At 35.5% G+C, this 21,672-nt stretch overlaps 2 protein-coding genes across 8 annotated transcripts in view; one reads left to right on the plus strand and one right to left on the minus strand.

The window, feature by feature from the left end:
* Positions 1–1,960: 1,960 nt before the first annotated feature.
* On the plus strand, positions 1,961–4,281 carry LOC127421194 (small nuclear ribonucleoprotein Sm D1-like). The gene is made up of 4 exons (XM_051664032.1): positions 1,961–2,081; positions 3,294–3,370; positions 3,510–3,701; positions 3,950–4,281. Exons 1-4 carry the CDS (start codon positions 2,068–2,070, stop codon positions 4,024–4,026), a joined length of 360 nt encoding a protein of 119 aa, XP_051519992.1. The 5' UTR covers positions 1,961–2,067; the 3' UTR covers positions 4,027–4,281.
* Positions 4,282–7,287: 3,006 nt separating this feature from the next.
* The window catches only part of LOC127420852 (NACHT, LRR and PYD domains-containing protein 12-like), a 135,924-nt gene continuing 121,539 nt past the window's right edge, over positions 7,288–21,672 (minus strand). For 2 of the 7 annotated variants that reach the window (XM_051663421.1, XM_051663420.1), the window contains 3 exons: positions 19,171–19,344; positions 8,043–8,216; positions 7,291–7,689 (listed from right to left, as the gene is read on the minus strand). In XM_051663421.1, the coding sequence (XP_051519381.1) occupies positions 7,683–7,689; positions 8,043–8,216; positions 19,171–19,344 (355 nt within the window). In that variant the 3' untranslated portion in view covers positions 7,291–7,682. Of the gene's footprint in view, positions 7,690–8,042; positions 8,217–19,170; positions 19,345–21,672 lie in introns of all 7 variants that reach the window. The other 5 variants (XM_051663419.1, XM_051663426.1, XM_051663424.1 and 2 more) reach the window with 5 other exon arrangements.

The following is a 21,672-nucleotide window of genomic DNA, read 5'->3' on the forward strand; positions in this document are numbered from 1 at the left end:
CAACCTCGACCAGATGAAAAATACAATGACAGACATGAAACTGTTCTTTTAATTCTTTCAAATAAATCATATAAAATCTAATAAATTATTCATGAACTGACCAAAGAATTTAAAGGGGCGGCGTTAAATTAGAAAACATACATTTTAACATTAGACGTTAAATTTCAATTTTAAATTCACTATTGTTTTATATAGAATTGTTCTATAGTCTATACAGTATTTAACGCAATTACATCAGAAGTAACTGTAATTAAATTACTTAAAATTAAGAGTAATCCCTTACTTTACTTTTTCATCAATGAAAAAACTTAATTACAGTAATTATTTACTTAGTTAATGCGTTACACTCTTTTTGTACTGCAAAATAACCATTTGACACAAGGTCTTTCTTGAGGATTTTAAATATATTAGAGATTTTATAATGTTTTATATTATATGGAACGTAATAAAAATGTCATAACTAGATCAAACTCCCTTTTTATTTACCCAACAGTTGATTTACTGTTAAAGATCATAATATGGATGGCCAAGTTACTCAAAATGTTATCATTAACTAAATATTAAAATAAAATCTTAAGTTCATAATGTATAAACACTATAAAATTATTACATTAATAAGTAAATAAATCTTTAAATAAATAAATAAATAGATGTCCATTATATTCCATATTAACACTATTTTACATTCATTTTCATTATCTTTGGGTTGATTTTCCATAATCATTTTATTGTCATATTCAGGGTTATGTTTATCAGCACATCGCTCAACAACAGTGGACGAACAGATAATGCTAGTATGCAAATGGATTTATTGATTTATTTTGCTTTTTAATGATAAATGTTTTTTTTTCTCTCCCCTTTTCTCCCCAATTTGGAATGCCCATTTCCCAATGCGCTCTAAGTCCTCGTGGTGGCGTAGTGACTCGCCTCAATCCGGGTGGTGGAGGACGAATCCCAGTTGCCTCCGCGTCTGAGACCGTCAATCCGCGCATCTTATCAAGTGGCTTGTTGAGCGCAACACTGTGAAGACGTAGCGCGTGTGGAGGCTTCACGCTATTCTCCGCAGCATCCACGCACAACACACCACGCGCCCCACCGAGAGCGAGAACCACATTATAGTGACCACGAAGAGGTTACCCCATGTGACTCTACCCTCCCTAGCAACCGGGCCAATTTGGTAGTTTGGGAGACCTGGCTGGAGTCACTCAGCACGCCCTGGATTCAAACTCGTGACTCCAGGGGCCAGTTGCACCAGCTGTGCGTAAGTTAAAACTTAGCCTAGTTGTGGCGTAAATGGGCACTATGTCACAATTTACACACTACGAAATATTTGAGCGTTGCACCAGTGCACCAGTCAGTGAAAGTGGAAAATAATATTAATATATAATATTTTTATGGCAGTTTTTTGACGCGGACATTTTTGTCCTCTAAGGACCTGAGTGTTTTTTTTTATTTTATTTTTTTTATCTGACACTGCACAAAAAATAAGAATGCATCAAAATCAATGTTGCTAATCATTGACATATCCCAGATTGTGATAATCCAAAAAATATTTCCCCTTATCATTTAATATATGGAAAATAATAAATTTTTTGTGGGGGTTTCTTTCATAAAAAAACAAAAACAAAAAAACAAAACAACAGTGGCATTATATAAACAAACTGGCATTTAAAGGGTTAAAATCCTGAAAATGAATGAATATTTGGTAGTTATGATCAGGTCTGATGTTGGTTAAAAAAATAAACAATTAATTCGTGGAAAATAATATTAATATATAATATTATTATACCAGTTTTTTGACATTTTTCTCCTCTAAGGACCTCTGAGTAACTTTTTTTTAATTGACGCACAAGGGTTAAAAACATAAAATATAATTAAAATAAATCTCGCATTTAGAAAATATTTAGTAGAGGCAACCCGCGCGTAGAGAAAGATGATTTTGTTTCCGGTCCGCGCCCGGAAGTGATTTCCAACATCTCTACAGTAGCGGTTGACGCTTGTCTGTCGTTTAACGCTACAATTTTTCTCTATTTGGTGGAGGATTTACCCTTAAAATCCACCGCCAGCATGAAACTCGTCAGGTAAAAACATTTATAACATGTTATAAAATCGATATGCACAGATCATATCCATATAAATATCATCCAGATTGATAGATGGAGTTAGATTGTATGTAGCTGTTGGCTAACTGTTAGCTGCAGCAGGCGGGAATGAATGAATGGTTGTTTATTATAGTTTCACTCTCGTTAATGCAACATTTTAAGAGTCATTGTGGGACTTTCACTTGATGTAGACATTTAAAGTTTATCTTAAGTTTATATAGTTGTGCATTTAGGCCTCGAGTTTGTAGATGTTTGGCTTTAAAATCAACAGAAGCATAACAAAAACTTGACTTTAAACCAGTTATTTACTAAAAACTTTGGCTAACTTAATGATTGCATGAGTAAAATGTTCTTTAAATGTAATGTGTGGTTTAACCCTTGTGCATCAATTAAAAAAAAGTTACTCAGAGGTCCTTAGAGGACAAAAATGTCTGCGTCAAAAAACTGCCATAGTAATATTATATATTATTATTATTTTCCACTTTCAGTTAGTTATTTTTCTAACCAACATCAGTCCTGATCATAACTACCAAATATTCATTCATTTTCAGGATTTTAACCCTTTAAATGGCAGTTTGTTTATATAATGCCACTGTTGTTTTTTACACACACACACATTTCTCAATACACACAAAACACACTCTGACATCCATGCCAACACACCCACACAATTTTAGCTGCATCATTTATTCAATTGTCCTGCAATGCTCTATAATACAGCAAACAGAAAATAGGGGAAAAGCATGTATTTGCTCCATAGGCTAAACACGAGAAAAATGGCGCCACCTGGTGGAAAATATTAACATTTTGAAGCCAGGCCTCCGGACTGAAAGCATAATATCATAGAATTCATGATTTTATGATTTAATGGCACTGGGATCAAATATTGCAGTTTTAATGGGTTTCAATGGGGACATTTTTGTCCTGAAGGTCCTGAGTGTAACTATTTTGTGTACACAGTGTATTATAGATGTATTATAGGAACTGAGGTTGAAATATCAGAATTCCCCCGAAAAAACACACAATTGGCAAAATTTATGTCATTGGCATTAACAGCCAAAATGATCGAAAAAACAATGTCCCGAAGGTCGCACAAGGGTTCATATTGTTTAAACCAAACTTATGCATGTTTGTTGTTGTGATGTTAATTTATAAGTGGATCCAATGACTCTTTTTGTCTCTATCCTGCAGGTTTTTGATGAAATTGAGTCATGAAACAGTAACTATTGAACTGAAGAATGGCACACAGGTCCACGGCACGATTACTGGTAATTATTATTATTTTCCATTTGTGAAACTAAACTGACCCGGTGGGTTATACTGTTGACAATGCATCTGATTCAAGTGTCTGTTTATAAAGTATTCTTGAACTGATTTGTGAATACATTTCATTAATTTGTATAAAAGGTGTGGACGTCAGTATGAACACTCACCTCAAAGCTGTGAAGATGACGCTCAAAAACAGGGAGCCGACTCAACTTGAGTCCCTCAGTATCCGTGGCAACAACATCCGCTATTACATCCTGCCCGACAGTCTTCCTCTGGACACACTGCTGGTTGACATCGAACCCAAGGTCAAGTCAAAGAAGAGAGAGGCTGGTGAGTGCTGTTGTCATGGTGATTTAGTGATGGACAAGCTACACTGAATACACTGATCGTGTATTGCTTTCAGTGTTAAGCAGCAGTGAATCTGTTAACTGGTGTTCAAAACAACTACGTACAATGCTGTCGATTTGTCAACCATTCTGTACTTTTTAAATTGTCTGGTTATAGGCAGCAATATCTATATGATGTACTGATGATGTGTCTATGAAGCAAGTGTTAATTCATTTTTACCTTTCCTACAGTGGCTGCGCGTGGCCGAGGAAGAGGGCGGGGTCGTGGCAGAGGAAGAGGGCGTGGCCGGGGAGGGCCTAGGAGATGAATCTCTGAAGCCTCTATGCATTTTTTCACATTGTACAGCATTTTTGTTTGTTCTTCCTTTAGAAAATACTTTGTGATTCTGATTTGTTTTCATTTTGTACATTTAAAATGCCTTCATTTTGAAAACCATATTGAGTCTTTTGTTTATAAGTGCTGAACTGTATGTGTCACTTAAATGATGCAGAACTGTGTTTCTGTCAAGGTGTCTGATTATTTTTCTAGATTGTTTCAATAAAGTGATAATTAAACATCTCCACTCGAGTTGAGTGACACATTCAAGTCCTAGTGTGAATATATAACCTAATATTTCTAAATAGCAGGACTTTTAAAAATGCAGCCGTGTCATAATTGTGGTGGTGTAGTGGGCTAAAGCACTGAACTGGTACTCATAAGGTTGCTGGTTCAATCCCCGCAGCCACCACCATTGTGTCTTTGAGCAAGGCACTTAACTCCAGGTTGCTCCAGGGGGACTGTCCTTGTAATAAGGGCACACTGTAAGTTGCTTTGGATAAAAGCGTCTGCCAAATGCATAAATGTAAATGTATTCAACCCTTATTGCATGTAGCTGTTTCTTAAATATGTAAGGCTACACAAGTAATTGTTTTAAAACAAAATTAAGCCATCACTCTATAATGGTACTTATTTAAGTTTAGTGTCACAAGCAAAAATGGATTTCTATGCAAAAAAATGCAATTAAAGAGGAGATTATTTCATTACATAAGAAAAGACCATGGCTAAAAGTACATTTCCAAGGCACTTCAATTTCTAATAGACAAAGTTGGCAGCACCATTCATACATTTTTAAAATATGGTACAACAGCAACCTTCTTGGGTGTGGAAGAAAGCAAAACCACCAAGGGAAATGTTGACTTGAATATTTAAAGAATTTGGAAAGATCTGTGGAGTCCTGGAAGAAGGTTTTATGGACTAAACTGAAAATGAGTTTGACCCATGGGTCAGCAGTACATCTGGAGTAAGAAAGGCAAGGTGATGACAAGAACGACACCATCCCCACAGTCAAGCACGGATGTGGGTCAGTCCTGTTTTGGGGGTGCAGGAAACAGCTATCCTGACTGTGTGACTGACACCATGGATTCTTTCAGGTATCAGGCCATTTTGGCACAAATGTGATGCCTTCAGTGTGTAAATTGAAGCTCGGTGATCACTGGAACTTCCAGCAAGACAATAACACCAAGGATACATCCAAGTTGTCCAAAATCTGGTTCAGGGATAGGTCGTGGAATGTCCTTGAATGGTTCTTTCAGTCCATCATTAAAATCCCATTGCAAACCTTTGTTGGGATTTCAAGGAAGCAGTGGCAGCACAGAAACCAAAGAATGTCAATGAGCTGGAAGCTTTTGCTCATGAGAAATGTGTAAATATTCCAATAGAGAGGTGTCCGAAGCTTGAGAACACTTACCTGAAACATGTATTTGCTGTTATTAAGGATAAAGGATGCTCCACAAATGATTGACTTTAGGGGGTTGAATATTTTTTGACATGACATTTGTGGAAAGAATTAGTTATTTTTTATTTTAAAATTTGGGTAAACTGAACTCTTTGTTCTCAATATCACTCAAATGTGTATTAAAAACTTACTTTGTTTACTGAGATTTTAGTTGATGTGGTTTAATTCACATCACCATTATTACTGGTCAGGGGGGTTGAATAATTTTGATTGCAACTGTACATACAGTATAGATCAGGTGGGGTTTATTCGGGCTGCAGCTCTTCTGATAACATTAGGCGTTTCATCAATATCATGTGGTCAGTGGCGAAAGATCAGACTCTGGTCGCGGCCATCTCACTTGACATTGAAAAGGCGTTTGATATGGTAGAATGGGATTATCTTTTTACGATTCTGGAAATATACGGGTTCGAGAATGCTTTTATTGGATGGATTAAGTTACTTTATAGACACCCGGTAGCGGCGGTACAAACAAATGGATTAATTTCAATTTATTTTACTCTGGATAGGGGTCAGAGTGGATTGTGAGGGGGGGTTGCTACACTTGGTGACCTATATGAGAGTGGAGTGTTGAGATGCTTCGAAAATTTGGTTCAACATTTTGGGATTCCCAGATCTCAGTTCTGTAAGTATTTACAGTTGCACCACCTGCTCTGTACTGTTTTAGGGAGTAGTTTACACCCCCTTAAAACAGCAGATACTCTAGGAGAGGCAATTACTGCTTCAGTGTGAGGCATCAGTGTATTACTCCCTGCTAATTTAGAGTATGGGGGACAGAGCTTCAACTTCTCTCAAGAGATTATGGGAGAAAGATTTAAACTTGGTATTGGAGGAGGGAGTGTGGGCTAGGATTCTAAAAAAAACATTAAGTCTGCATCTAGAAATTCAAGACTGCACTTCATGCAATTCAAGATTTTACATAGATTCTGTTGGACCCCCTCAAGATTGTATAGGCTTGGTCTTAAAGACACATCCACCTGCTGGAAATGTCACTCAGAAGATGGAGACACAACCCATGTCTTTTGGGGGTGTGTTAAGATCCAAGAATTTTGGTTGAAGATTCAGAGTTTTATTTTAGGCGATGGGGCGGTCATCAATATGGAGAATAAGCACACAAAAATCTTGGTCCTAACAAGTATTATGATCGCCAGACAGATAGCTTTAAGGGGTTGGAAGTCGGCTGGAGCGCCCACATTTCAGGAGTGGTGTTCGGAGATGGACAGGGTGGCAGCTTTTGAAGAGGGGTCATCCAGAAGACTGGGGAATTTAGACTTGTTTGTGGGGTAATCAGGCAAATATGGCTTTTTTGGAGCGCTGTCGGTGAGGGACAGTGGAGAGAGAGGTGTAGTGGATAATGTGATATAAATATATATATATATATTTTTTTGTGTGTGTGTGTGTGTGTGTGTGTCTATAATCATGTGACCACTGGGGTGTTGGGGGGGGGGGGTAATAGTGGTGACTAAATATCTATTCTGTTTGTATATGTTTTGCTTTATTTAATAGATAAATCAATAAAAAATGTTAATCACAAAAAAAAAAAAAAAAAATTACAGACATCAAGAAATGACCTGCAGGAAACATCAGTTTGTTGGCTTTAATCAAGAAACGCCAATTTGAATGTATTTTTTTTGTTTCCGGATCTATCAAGTTACTCAAAGATACATTAAAATGAATTTCACACATAAAATACTTGAACGCACCTCTCTTTTCAGAATTCAAAGTCAGTTTGATATTTTCTTTTTTCTGTAGCTTTAATGAAAAAAAGTGGTGTAACTGTTTGGAGATTGTAAACAAGAAAAAAATTCTCATTAAAAGTTTGAAATGTTGATATAATAGTTTTAATCTAAACATTAAAAAACATTAAAACGTCACAAAATAATTCAAAACCAATATGAATACAAAGATTACATTTATACAAATTTGATACATGTGTTTTAAACTGGAGTTTTAAAAGATTTCCCCATTTAGACATCTTTATTTGTCATTGACCCATAAAAGTCACTTGAGGAAGAAACAAAAGGTTTCATTGTTTCACTGTCACTTCAGCAGGTGTTCTGAATAATTGTGTAAAGTTACACACATCAGTGTGTCAGGTCAGTTTGTCTCTGTTGATTCTGTTGACTGTGACGTCTCTGTTTTCTTCACAATCATTACTGTTCACAATCAGTTCTCAAAGAGACGTCCATCTAAAACCTAAAACACACAAAGTCAAATGTGCAGTATGGGATATTACTTCATTATCTATATCAGACAAACTTCAAAACAAACTATTAGCACTATCTGTGAGAGATACTAATTTAAAAATCAAACATCATTACAACTCTATTTAATAGTAATCAATAGAAAACAACTCAAATCTGTTTATCACATACACAGAGACACTGAAAGAGCTGAAAATATCATTTATATATTCACAGATCAATGAATCAAACTCATATTAAACAGAGTTAAATACATTTATAGTACAAAAGTAACAATTCATCTGTAAAAGAAACATAATTAAGGAGATCAATTCAAATATGATTATATTAATTATCACTACTCACTGCAGTGTCTCCAGTTTATAATGCGGATCATCTTTTAGATCAGAGAGCAGCTTCACTCCTGAATCTCCTACATTGTTATTACACAGATTCAGTTCTTTCAGGTGTGAGGGGTTTGATCTCAGAGCTGAAGTCAGAGCAGCACATCCTTCATCTGTGACATAACAATCTCTCAACCTGCAGAGAACAATGACACACTCTTCACTCTATCAGTTCACAACACACACATCAGTTTAACAGAGATTTGGTGGGGTGGGGGTAAGATCCCCCTTGAGCGTTTTGACCGGCCCACCCGTTGTACCCAATGGCCAGTCCATCCCTGTTTAATCACCATTGTGTTGTTCCAAACCTATATGACTTTCTTTCTTCAGATGAACAAAAAATGAGATGTTAGGCAGAATAACAGCCTCAGTCACAATTCACTTTCATTGTATGGAAATAAAAATGTAAAGAAAGTGAATGGTCACTGAAAATTCTCTCATCATTTACTTACCCTCATGCCATCCCAGATGTGAATGACCTTATTTGTTCTTTATAACACAAATGAAGATTTTTAGGAGAATATTTCAGCTCTGTAGGACCATAATATAAGAGTAAATGGGTGCCAAATTTTGAAGCTCCAAAAAGCACATATAGCCATCATAAAAATCTGTTAGACTCCAGTGGATTAATTAATATCTTCTGGAGCAAAACGCTGTGTGTGTGTAAGAAATAGATCACATTTAACCTTTTTTTACTAAAAATGTTCACTTCCGACCAGCTGTGGTATGCACGTTCACGAGAGGATCGAGTTCAAGCTGCCTCTCACGTGACATAAGCACATTGGCATGTCGATATCATCGGATCTCTCGGCTGGTCTGAAATTGGCAGGGTAAAAAATGTTCACTGCACACCCTCAATATTTTGAGTGACTCAATGGGAGTTTTGAGCCAGTGAGCAGCTCAGGATCATTGATAGTGAATCTGTGTAAAGTTAGTCATTCCTCTTGTGATGATACCCGCAGATGTAATCTAATGTTTTTCAGTAGGTTGAGGATCAGCACACACAAGCACCATTTAAAAAAAGAAACAGATACAAATACAAATCTATAGCAAAACCAGTTCAGCTTCTGTATAACATTCCTCCTCTGTTGTAAACAACACAGCGCTTCCGTATTTTAAAGGTCTGATCACTATTCACTTGCATGTATGAACCTACAGAGCTGAAATATTTTCTTCTAAAAATCATGTTTACACTCATATCCTTTATGTCTTGTGGTTATACTTTTAAAACAGTGAGTATTTTAACATTAAAAATTGGCCCCATTCACTTCCATTGTAAGTGCCTCACTGGAACCAAGATTTTTATTTTTTTTTAAAGAAAAGGAGGGACAGGTCAAAATACACTACCGTTCAAAAGTTTAGGGTCACTTACTCATTCTTTATTTTATTTAATTTTTCTTCACATTTTAGAATAATAGTAAATTCGTCAAAACTATGGAATAACATAAATGGAACTATGGGAATTATGTTGTGACTAAAAAAATCCAAAATAAATCAAAACTGTGTTATATTTTAGCATCTTCAAAGTAGTCACCCTTTGCCTAGATTTTGCAGACATGTACTCTTGACATTTTCTCAACCAACTTCTTGCTGTTTCACCCTGGGATGCTTTTTAAACAGTATTGAAGGAGTTCCCCATCAATATGTTGGGCACTTAGTGGCTGCTTTTCTTAATTATTCGGTCCAAGTCATCCATTTCAAAAACTTTTGTTTTAAATAATATTTTTGTTTTGTAATTAAATTAATATGTTGCCACAATTATATTTTTGTCTACAAAACTAATTTCAAACATTTAAGCAAACGCCTTCAGATCAAAAGGATTTTAAGATCATGAAAAACATTTCAGTGACCCCAAACTTTTGAACGGTAGTGTATATTTGTGTGGTAATCATCATTATGCAACAAACGCTGTCGACTGAGCTTAACTTAAATTGAACCCGGAATATTCCTTTATAGTTTAATTTAGTAAGTAAAATCTTATTGTTATCAAGTGTTTTGTCTTATTTTCCATTGAAAAATCTCTAAAGATTCTTAAAACTAGAAACATTTACCTGAGAAGCAACATATAAGATTTCAGAGATCGTATCTTGAATATAAGAGTATTTTGTATATAAGTGTATTTCTTTCACTTGTTTAAACTTCTGCCAGTGCAGTAAAGATAAAATACACTTATATATTCAAGATAAATTCTCTGAAAGCAAGTCTAAATGTCTTATATGTTGTTTCTGGGGTAAATGTATCTTGTTTTAAGGATTTTTAGATATGTTAAAATATTTAAGTATGAAATATTATATTCAACATTATATTCTCTGAAAACACATTTTTCTTATAAACAATATTTTAAAGAAGTCTTAAAAACAAGCCAAAAAAGATTTAGTTGCAGTGTGTAATGGGTTAAGACTCGTTCACCATTTTGTTCACTTGATTTTGATCCATTTTAACTCACAAAAAATGTTCATGATAGTTGTGTATCACTGATTTCTTCACAATAAGATATACACCATGACACATACAGTATATTATTATACACTTTCACGACTTTTCAAAGGAAGATAAAAATATAGAGCGCTGGATAACAGCAATAATAAGAGAGAAATAGGCTAAATTTTCTGTCACTCAACAGCTGTTAGAAGTCTCATCACAGCTGTGGTATCTCGATTTTTAAAACATATTCCAGGGTAATATAATACAAAGTTCAATGTTATAAATTCACACCAAATATTTTTAATTATAAAATTGGAAATATAAAAAAAGATTTCTACATTTGCATTGTTGTTGTTAAATAAGGCAGAAACGTGTCATAACACATCTGTGAAAATGGGTCCATTAGCGCACAGGAGGGACGAGAATCAGCCGGGATCAGTTTGACGCCGGGTTCACACATCCTCCGTGAGCGGGGCGTAAGCGGCGCCTTTTCATTTCGGCGCCCATATTAACAGTCACGAGGTGACACGTCCCAGATGTGGCAGTGAGCGGATAGTTTCAGCGTTGAGCCTATTTTTGCCGTGCGACTCACGCTGGACTCAGCGGCTCGAGTGTAGAAAATAAAAAATAATCAGGAGATTATAGAAAATAACCAAAAGCAAATAAAAAAAAAACTACAATACTGTACAATCAGAATACAAGCTAAAAATAAATAAAAAGAATAAATTGCATTGCTTTTGGCTGTTTATGTAGGCTATAGGGATGTATGGGCTTTATTACATTAACTGATCATGACCAAGTTCGCTGATAAATATAAACAAATACACATGACTGACGTTTTCATTGAAGCAACAATTGACCTCATTCAGATTTGCATGGACACATAATGGACGAGACCCGACTGATTGTGGAGGTTGAGAATTACAAAGTGCTGTACAATCCTCAGCATTTATTATAGAAGGATTTATTAGCAAAGGAAAAGGTGTGGGATACAGTAGCTTCAGCAGATTTGTGCAGATAGTAAGTTAATATTTTAGTTTACAGTATGTCTTCATGTCCTATAGTCTACATAACACGTTTTTTTTTTTTCCTTTTCTGGTGTTTTAACAACAAAAAAATGCCGTTATTTGAATGTTATTACTTATTTAATCATTTATGGGCTGTCGGGCTGGATGCAAACTCTCGACGCAGGAAAACAGTTTTTTTTTCTCTGACTAAATGCAGACGATTAAGGACCCAATACTGTGTGGGCTGGGGTCTATCTGTAAATTATTTATCATTGTGTTGTAAATGTTGTCCTTCTACTCATGTACAAATGATTTAATGAAGACCAAATTTGTTATAGTAATCAATTACCCCCTCTCAAAAAATTACGTTATGGTCTTATGAAAGAAAATGTTTGGTGTAGGAACCCAGAGATAACTTTATTTTCTGCACAGAGCCGCAACTGTGTCTGACAGAAGAGACGCAGCCAATGTGAATGCCCAACCTGACCGCCTGCTCATGTCTCGATACGGAGGATGTGTGAACCCGGCGTGAAACTCTCATGTGCTGTTTTTCATGCGACTCACAGAAGCGGCACAGACCATGCAGAAAAATGCCAGTTCTACAGTTTGTGCTTATATACATGACCCGCCTCATTATTTGAATTTTAAGGATAAATTAAATATATAACGCCGGGATGTATCCTTTAAAGACGTGTGATTTTCCCCCCCAAACCACTGAAGCACAAACCACTCCCCACAGTCGTGACTAAACCCTCAGGAACGTTTTCATTGGTCATCTCAATCATGTAGTCACCTGTGAATAGTTCAGATTTCAGAAAGATTGTGAATGTATGTGATGTCGACAAATGGTAAGATGCACCTGCCGGTAGTTTTAAATAACATTTTGTTGTCAGAATTACTTTTTGGTTTTTGTAGAATTCAGTGTGAGTTTTTTTTTTTTCCATCTTCATCGTATGAAGTCTGTGTTATGAATTCTAGGCTAGGACTGCATGTTATAAAGTCATACTGTTTGCAAGATTTTATTAAAGAATGAAGAACAAATTAAAGAACAGAAAAATGATTTAAAAAAAATATATTTGTATTGTGTTAGCAATAAATTTATGTATGGAGTTTTTTTTTCCATCCATAAGTTTCAGTTTCTCAGTGTTAAGCCCCTCTTTTCTGTTGTTGTTGTTTCTTTTTTTTTGCGTATTCAATAAATAAGATGTGTTTGAATGAGGTTTTTACCCCGTTTTGAAGCGGTTCATTATGTCGGTGTTCAGCGCGTTCAACTCAGCAGCTCAAGCGGAGAATTAATGTATTATATGAATCCATGTCTAATATCTTCTTCTATATACAGATTCTCAAGATGTTTCTTCTTCTGTTTATATTTTACAGTATCATTTTTATCTTGCCACATTTTCGTCAACAATATGCTTTACTAAAATGTTGTGCCATTTTCGTCAGTGATTTCATTGATGAGATTAACACTGTGTGTGGCCAATCAGCACTGTGACTGAGATGACCAATGAAAATGTTCCTGAGGGTTTAGTCATGACTGCCGGGCGTGGTTTGCGTTTAAGTGGTTTGGGGAAAAAAAAAAACCCCACACCTTTAAAAAAGGTCTGACATTAGTAATGGGAAGTCCGATTCTTTTCCTCGAACCGGTTCTTTCGGACAGTTCGTTTCAATGAACCGGTTCGAAAACCCGATTCACCAGTTCATTATGTGTCACTATACATAATGCTAATACGCCGGCGTCGTAGAATACACTCACAAACACTTTCAATAAAGCCATATGTAAGTGCATATTGCTGACTATTGAATTTGATTTGATTAAGTTATAATAAGCATGTTTATTGTCATCAGTGTTTCATTCAGTGATCTTACAACACATCCTACATTAACGTTTTGCACCTAAAGCACCCAATACTGACACTGATATACAAACGTGGATGTTCTACACATGCCTAAAGCATATAAAGTGATTAAACTATTCATAATCAACTCACGCTTTTTTACAGAAATCATGATGCAGCTAATCACAACTTCAGATATAATCTGCATGCGCAATACTCTACAGAAAAATTTGTTTACATCTCTCGACTGAAACTTTTCAGCCCCTCATTCAAGTCCTCGGTTCACGCATGCTCATCAGCTGCTCACTGATCAGCAGTTCTCACCGAGAACTCCTCAGAATTATGTCCGAAAGAGGCAATTCTCAGTTCAGTGTACTGGTGACTTGCAAACTGCTGTGATCAACTCAATGTACTGCTGACTCGAGATCTGCTGTCCTCGGATCAGTGTACTGTTGACTCGAGAACTGTAGACTGAATCATCTTCATACGTTGATAAAACGGTAATACAATCAAGTCATAAACATATTTCCAGTATGTTTTATTTGTTACACTTTCTGTTGTTCAGCAAAATACATCAGAAACAGAAATTTCGCCACTTAAATCACAAACATGCTCGATGTCACACCTCATCGGTTCTCAGTATGTCAGACACCTCCGAAAGAGGCGATTCTCAGTTCAGAGTACTGTTGACTCGAGAACTGTTGCGACCCGAGCGTTCAGTCCAATTTGTGAACTAGTTGGAGCAGTTAATTGCAAAGAAGAGTTGGCAAAAGCAGATATCACCAGTTCTATGATCATATTACTCCCGGTTATTGGCTCATTTTGATTCGGAGTGGCAGGCACATCCAAGAGACAGGTTAAGATAGAGTAACTCGTGGATCAGTGTTGACTCGATGCAAACTGTTTCAAACGATTCAGTTCGATTTGGTGAACTGGTTCAACTCGTTCACTAAAAAGAACCGGTTCAAAAGAACGATTCATTCACGAACTGGACATCACTATCTGACATGCAAGTTTATCTTCAGCGGAACGCAATCTCCACCTCTGCTTTATTTCATTACGACAATGCTTCTGTATTTACTTATATTGCATTTTTGTATAATTCCCTCAAATTTTGCGATCTACATCACCTAAAGCTGTTTGGAAAGTTTGTAATGTGTCCGGACTGTGAGCTGTTTTCTTCCTCTCCTCTATCATGCACTCGAGCTGAAGTGTTTCTCTCACACATCATCATTAATGTTTCATATGATCTCATGTTAAATGAGATCAAACGAATATTCGACAACAAAAATTTGTATCGTCAGTTTTTTATTGCCGTATGTCAGAATATCAGATCATGTGACTCTCAGACGATCTTCAGTTTACAGTGAGGATTCTCCAAACATGAGGGCAGGGGTGTCAAGTAACGAATTACAAATACTCATGTTACTGTAATTAAGTAGTTTTTCCCAGGAATTGTACTTTAAGTAGTTTAAAAATGTTAGAATTTTACTTTTGAGTACATATGAAGTGCTGTAACTGTACTTTTAATACGCTGTTTTCCCACCGTCTGTGTTCGCTACATCCCTGTCCTGACTTTATTTTTATCTATCAACGTGATTGGCTAGAGAGAGTCTGTGACTCCCATCAAATCAAATCACACATAAAAACTTGAACGGCAGCTGCAGATCTGGCGCCAACGGGTGTGGAGGATGCATCAAACACAGTTCAACACCTGAACATCACGGCAGCAACTGAAAGGGATTTTCGCAGTAAAAAAGGCCAATTGCTTGATCGTGTCATGTGAGTTTAACTTGCTCAGGCCAGATATCAGCATTAATCCTGCCACTAATTTGAAGAAACATATCGAGGTAAATTTCAGATTTCTGCTTATTAAATTCGGTGTCTATAATGTAGACTGTAATTTAACTATCACAGAGATTATTGGGTTGATGTGAGAGATTAATGCAATGTTATCAAAAGGCCTGGGCGATAAAACAATCTTGAAGTTTATCTGAAGAGAGAGAGAGAGAGAGAGAGAGAGAGAATGTCCTCAATATCGATGATAAACTTTTGAGTAATTTTCTATACTTGGTCTATGTTCTACATCTAGACCAGGGGTGTTCATTTAATCGATCAAGATAGCAAGACAACCACTGGTTGGTTGATCTAGATGAAATATAAAAGATTGACTTTTTATTTCCTGGCATCAGTAGCTGCGTGCTGTTTGATTGACAGATGGAAAATGTTTGTGCATTAATGGGGGAACTCACCTAAATGGTCAAATACACGTCATAATTCCGCCAATGCCCATCTTGATGAGGCATTAATGTAAACGCAGTCGGTTTGGTCTAAGGTGAACGTAAACAGTGGGACAAAAATCGTATTTGCATCAAAACGTTGGACTTGAAGTGTACATGTAACCGAATTGAGCACTGTCTAGTAGGCTATGTCATATAAAGGCTATTAATCAAACAACAATAACAAGGAAAGGAGAAAACCACTCACTACTTTTGGCTGAATAACTTGAGTAGCTTTAAAAGTATTAATGTAATAGAATAAAACAGTGATATTTTTAATAATAATATTTTTTAATAACATTGTTAGTTTTTTAATAATACCAACCCCTAATGTAGAGAGTGTGTTAATTTGTATGATAAATTACCAGGAAAGTAGAGATGATCAAATAATTTATAATTATGCTTAGCCTTTATAAAGATCAACATTTGTGGAGCAATACTTCAGCAGAATATTCCATCAGTCACAAACTTCAGAAAGTTATGCAACATGCATTAGAATGAGAACACAACTATTTCTTGGCTTAAAAGATACAAGAACTAAATCAATGTTGAACATTGTGTCTCAAAAGGAGGACAATGTCCCCCCCGCATGTGCTATTTAAAGAAATAGTTCACTCAAAAATGAAAATGTTCTTATTATTTACTCACCCTCATGCCATCCCAGGTGTGTATGACTTTCTGTCTTCAGAAGAACACAAATACATTTTTTTAGAAGAATATTTCAGCTCTGTAGGTCCATACAATACAAGTGAATGGATGCCAAAATTTTGACCCTCCAAAAAGCACATAAAAGCATCATAAAAGTAATCCATATGACTCCAGTGGTTTAATCCATGACTTCAGAAGTTATATGATAGGTGTGGGTGAGAAACAGATCAATATTTAAGTCTTGCTAGAAATTCTTCTCTCTGCCCAGTAGGGGGCGATATGCATGAAGAATGTGAATCACCAAAAACAAAAGAAGATGGAAGTGAAAGTTAAAGTGGAGATTGACTGAGCAGGGAGGAGAATTTATAGTAAAAATTTACTTAAATATTGATCTGTTTCTCACCCAACCTATCATATCTCTTCTGAAGACAGGCATTTAACCACTGAAGGCACATGGATTAGGCAACTTTTATGCTGACTTGTGATTTTTGGAGCTTCAAAATTTTGGCACCCATTCACTTGCATTGTATGGACCAAAAGAGCTGAAATATTCTTTTAAAAATCTTCATTTGTGTTCTGCTGAAGTCATACACATCCGGGATGGCATAAGGGCGACTAAATGATGAGAGAATTTTCATTTTCGTGTGAATTATTCGTTTAAAGACCGATGTGGCCCCTGTACCAAACACCTGCTCTACCACCTCTATTGTGAGGGACAAGAAGTGCCAAGTGACCCTGCATTTTAGTTTTTTTTTTTTTTTTTTTGCATTCCTTGCATTGTTTTGACCATTTTATGCACAACAATAACTCTCTTAGTCGGCATTAAGGGAAATTTAGACCCTACACATAAATTTATTTTAATGTAATTGTTTCATACATTACGATATTGAAAATAACTTTTTCATTTTCTCATTTCTGTAATCATGTCGCCCTTTTATTTAGTTTTTAAAATCAGATTCATGTAGTGTTTACAGTATCATAAACTAAGTTTCCATCCAAGGATTTTTTGCGAAAAAAGTTTTAGCGCATCAAAATAAAGCTGATGGAAACGCAAATTATCGCTAAAATTTCACAAGTGCCGACATAATATTTTTCCGTTTAACTCTAGCGCATAAACTCTATGTCGATACATCAAATGTCACGAAAAACTGGTCTGGAAACACTTTTTGTCGAGAAAATTGGCATTAACGCAAAAATGTAGTGTCATATGACAGAATTTACCCCAGTCATTAGCCTGTGTTAATCATGACGACAGTATACATCCTTGAAAGCCAATTTATTGTACGTGATTATGGATTGATCTCAACAGCATATAGATCCGATCACTGCAAACATAACACTTCCAGGATTGCCAACACAAATATCTCGTATCATGCACATCGACAAGTGCACGGAGAACAAATGAATGGCCACTGTTTGTGATTAATTAAATCATGGTAGACATCCGTTTATTTATTAAAGTTGCTTTTCCACACCATTCAAAATAATAGACGGAAGTCACGGAATTAGCCCACAATACAAAAAAACATATAATTTCTGTGCACAAAGATGTTTTAAATAAAAAATAAATACACAACACTAGGAGAAAAGCTTCAGTGCGCTTTTTTGGAACACTAACAGCCCAATTCTATTAAATTAATGTTTATACTTTAAAACAAAAATGCTGGTAAAATTCCCTGAATTAAATAAAATAAATTACCAAATGAAAAAAGCATTAAATTAAAAAAATAAATGACCAAACAAATGTTTTTTTTAAAAATATTTTTAGACCTATATATGCCTTAAATTAAATTTAAATTAAATTAGCCACACCCTGTTCTGCAGACGAAAAAACAAATCGGCTGAATGACATTCTCTGAATGTTCTGCACTTTTTTCAAGACTATCAAAACTATTTGTCCAATGCTGAGTAAACTTTCAGAAAATGAGCTTTTGACCGATATTACAGTCCTATCAGGAGGGCAACTGCTCCCTTTTGATTGCAATTCCTCATCTTCTGATTGCATTTATTTGTGAAATTAAAATGACAGTTAGCTGGTTAATTTCAATGAATTGTGTCAGTAATTCTCCCCATTTTACCAAAACTTTGGAGGAAAAAAATTAGGGACATCTGGGAGGCAAATTAGCGATAAATACATTTCTGTATGGAAACGGCTTAAGGGCTTTCTTTTGCGATAAACCAAAACTTATGCGACAAAGCGTTTTTTTTTTTAGGCATGACGTCATCACGCACACCATTTTTATAGATAAAAGGCCATTTGAATGGAAACGGGCAGAAGACAGCAAATTTTGCAATTTGTTTTTTACGCATTTTCACTTTGTCGATAACAAAATAGTGCGAAAAGTGGATGGAAACTAGGCTATAGATAAGTGATGTATTTTAAAAGTTGTCAGTCACAAACACCTATAAAATACCTATATTTTTTATTCTTTCTGGCAAACAGCCAAAAAAAGGAAATGTAAATTACGGTATGTGTGCTACATTTTTAAATTGCAGCATAGAGTTTTTATTATAAAGGGGCATAGCTTTCGCAACTCAGTACTCAATACTCACTACTCATGAGTACTTTTAAATGAGCTACTCTTTTACACTTACATGAGTAGTTTTTAGGACGGGTACTTTTACTCAAACTACATTTTTTAAGTAACAGCACTTTTACTTGAGTATTATTTTTCAGTACTCTTTCCACCCCTGCATGAGGGTGAATAAATTACAGATTTTTCATTTTTTAGGGTAAAATTAGGACTCAATCTGAAAAGTTAAAGCAACATTATATTCAGTTATCTGAGAGAACTCTGTTTTCAATATGTTTTTTTCCCCATTATTGTTAAATCATTGATTATTTACTACAGAAGGAGAATGAAGGAGGATTTGAGAGTTTTGTGAAATCTTACAGCAGTATCTCCAGTTTACAGTGAGGATTCTTCAGTTCGTCAGAGAGCAGCTTCACTCCTGAATCTCTCAGTTTATTCACAGACAGATACAGTTCTTTCAGGTGTGAGGGGTTTGATCTCAGAGCTGAAGTCAGAGCAGCACAACCTTCATCTGTGACATCACAATTTTCTAACCTGCAGAGAACAATGACACACTCTTCACTCTCTCAGTTCACAACAAACACATCAGTTTAACAGAGATTTGGTGGGGTGGGGGTAATAAAGAAAGTGAATGTTAACTGAAAATCCTCTCATCATTTACTCACCCTCATGCCATCCCAGATGTGAATGACCTTATTTGTTCTTCAGAACACAAACAAAGATTTTTAGAAGAATATTTCAGCTCTGTAGGACCATAATATAAGAGTAAATGGGTGCCAAATTTTGAAGCTCCAAAAAGCACATATAGCCATCATAAAAGTCTGTTCGACTCCAGTGGATTCATTAATATCTTCTGGAGCAAAACGCTGTGTGTGTGTAAGAAATAGATCATATTTAAAACTTTTTTTTAAACTAAAAATGTTCACTTCCGGCCAGCTGTGGTGTGCACGTTCACGAGAGGATCGAGTTCAAGCTGCCTCTCACATGATGTAAGCACATTGGCATGTCGATATCGTCGGATCTCTCGGCTGGTCTGAAATTGGCAGGGTAAAAAATGTTCACTGCACACCCTCAATATTTTGAGTGACTCAATGTGTGTTTTGAGTCAGCGCGCAGCTCAGAATCATTGATAGTGAATCTGTGAAAAGTTAGTCTTTCCTCTTGCGATGATACCCGTGGATGTAATCTAATGTTTTTCAGTAGGTTGAGGATCAGCACACACAAGCACCATTTAAAAAAGAAACAGATACAAATACAAATCCATAGCAAAACCAATTCAGCTTCTGTATAACATTCCTCCTCCACTGTTGTAAACAACACAGCGCTTCCGTATTTAAAATATTTCATGTGTCACTTCTTGAACTTTCCAACTCGCTTACGTCACTTTAGAGTCTTTGTGTATTCGACCCTCATGAGCGAGCTGAGCGGAAGTGAAATATTAGTTAAACAGTTTTAAATAATGATCTATTTCTTAAACACACCTAGCGTTTCACTTCAGAACACATTAATTAATCCACTGGAGTTAATTTTATTCTGACTTTGTGCTTTCTGGAGCTTCAAAGATCTGATCACCATTCACTTGCATTGTATGAACCAACAGAGCTGAAATATTCTTCTAAAAATCTTCATTTGTGTTCTGCTGAAGAAAGAAAGTCATACACATCTGGGATGGCATGAGGGTGAATAAATGATGAGAGAACATAAATGTTTTGGTGAACTATCCCTTTAAAGGAATATTCCACTAATATTAAGCTCAATCAACAGCATTTGTGGCATTATGTTGATTACCACAAATTCATTTTGACTTGTCCCTCATTTTCTTAAACCAATTCAAAACTCGCAGTTACAGTGAGGCACTTACAATGGAAGTCAATGGGGGCCAATTTTTGGAGGATTTAAATCCAGAAGTGTGAAGCTTATAATTTTATAAAAGCACTTACATTAATTCTTCTGTTAAAACTTGTGTATTATTTGAGATGTAAAGTTGTTTAAATAATAATTTTTACAGTCCTTTTAGGGTTTGTTGACATTACATCATCATGGTAACAAAGTTGTAAGATTGGCTATAACTTTACACAGAAGTGACACTAAAATCATGTTTACACTCATATCCTTTATGTCTTGTGGTTATACCTTTAAAACAGTGAGTATTTTAATATTAAAAAATTGGCCCCATTCACTTCCATTGTAAGTGCCTGATTGGAACCAAGATTTGTATTTTTTTAAAGAAAAGGAGCGACGAGTCAAAATAAATTTGTGTGGTAATCATCATTATGTGACAAACACTGTCGACTGAGCTTAACTTAAATTGAACCCGGAATATTCCTTTAAGTTTAATTCAGTAAAAATATCTTATTATCATCAAGTGTTTTGTCTTATTTTCCATTGAAAAATCTCTAAAGATTCTTAAAACTAGAAACATTTACCTGAGAAGCAACAAACAAGATTTCAGAGATCGTATCTTGAATATAAGAGTATTTTGTATATAAGTGTATTTCTTTCACTTGTTTAAACTTCTGCCAGTGCAGTAAAGATAAAATACACTTATATATTCAAGATAAATTCTCTGAAAGTCTAAATATCTTATATGTTGTTTCTTAGGTATCTTGTGTTAAGGATTTTTAGATATGTTAAAATATTTAAGCATTAAATATTATATTCCACATTATATTCTCCGATAACAAATTTTTCTTATAAACATTATTTTAAAGAAGTCTTAAAAACAAGCCAAAAAAGATTTAGTTGCAGTGTGTAATGGGTTAAGACTCATTCACCTTTTTGTTCACTTGATTTTGATCCATTTTAACTAAAAAAAAATCTTCTTAATAGTTGCGTATTGCAGATTTCTTCACAATAAAATAT

The sequence above is a fragment of the Myxocyprinus asiaticus genome, chromosome 30 (assembly GCF_019703515.2).
Source record: "Myxocyprinus asiaticus isolate MX2 ecotype Aquarium Trade chromosome 30, UBuf_Myxa_2, whole genome shotgun sequence".
Classification (NCBI taxonomy): Eukaryota; Metazoa; Chordata; class Actinopteri; order Cypriniformes; family Catostomidae; genus Myxocyprinus; species Myxocyprinus asiaticus.

What these genes read in the sequence shown, in the direction of transcription:
- LOC127421194 (XM_051664032.1), top strand. An exon ending in GGTCCACGGCACGATTACTG is followed by an intron (nt 3,371 to 3,509) that starts GTAATTATTATT and finishes TTTGTATAAAAG; the next exon opens with GTGTGGACGTCAGTATGAAC. An exon ending in GTCAAAGAAGAGAGAGGCTG is followed by an intron (nt 3,702 to 3,949) that starts GTGAGTGCTGTT and finishes CCTTTCCTACAG; the next exon opens with TGGCTGCGCGTGGCCGAGGA.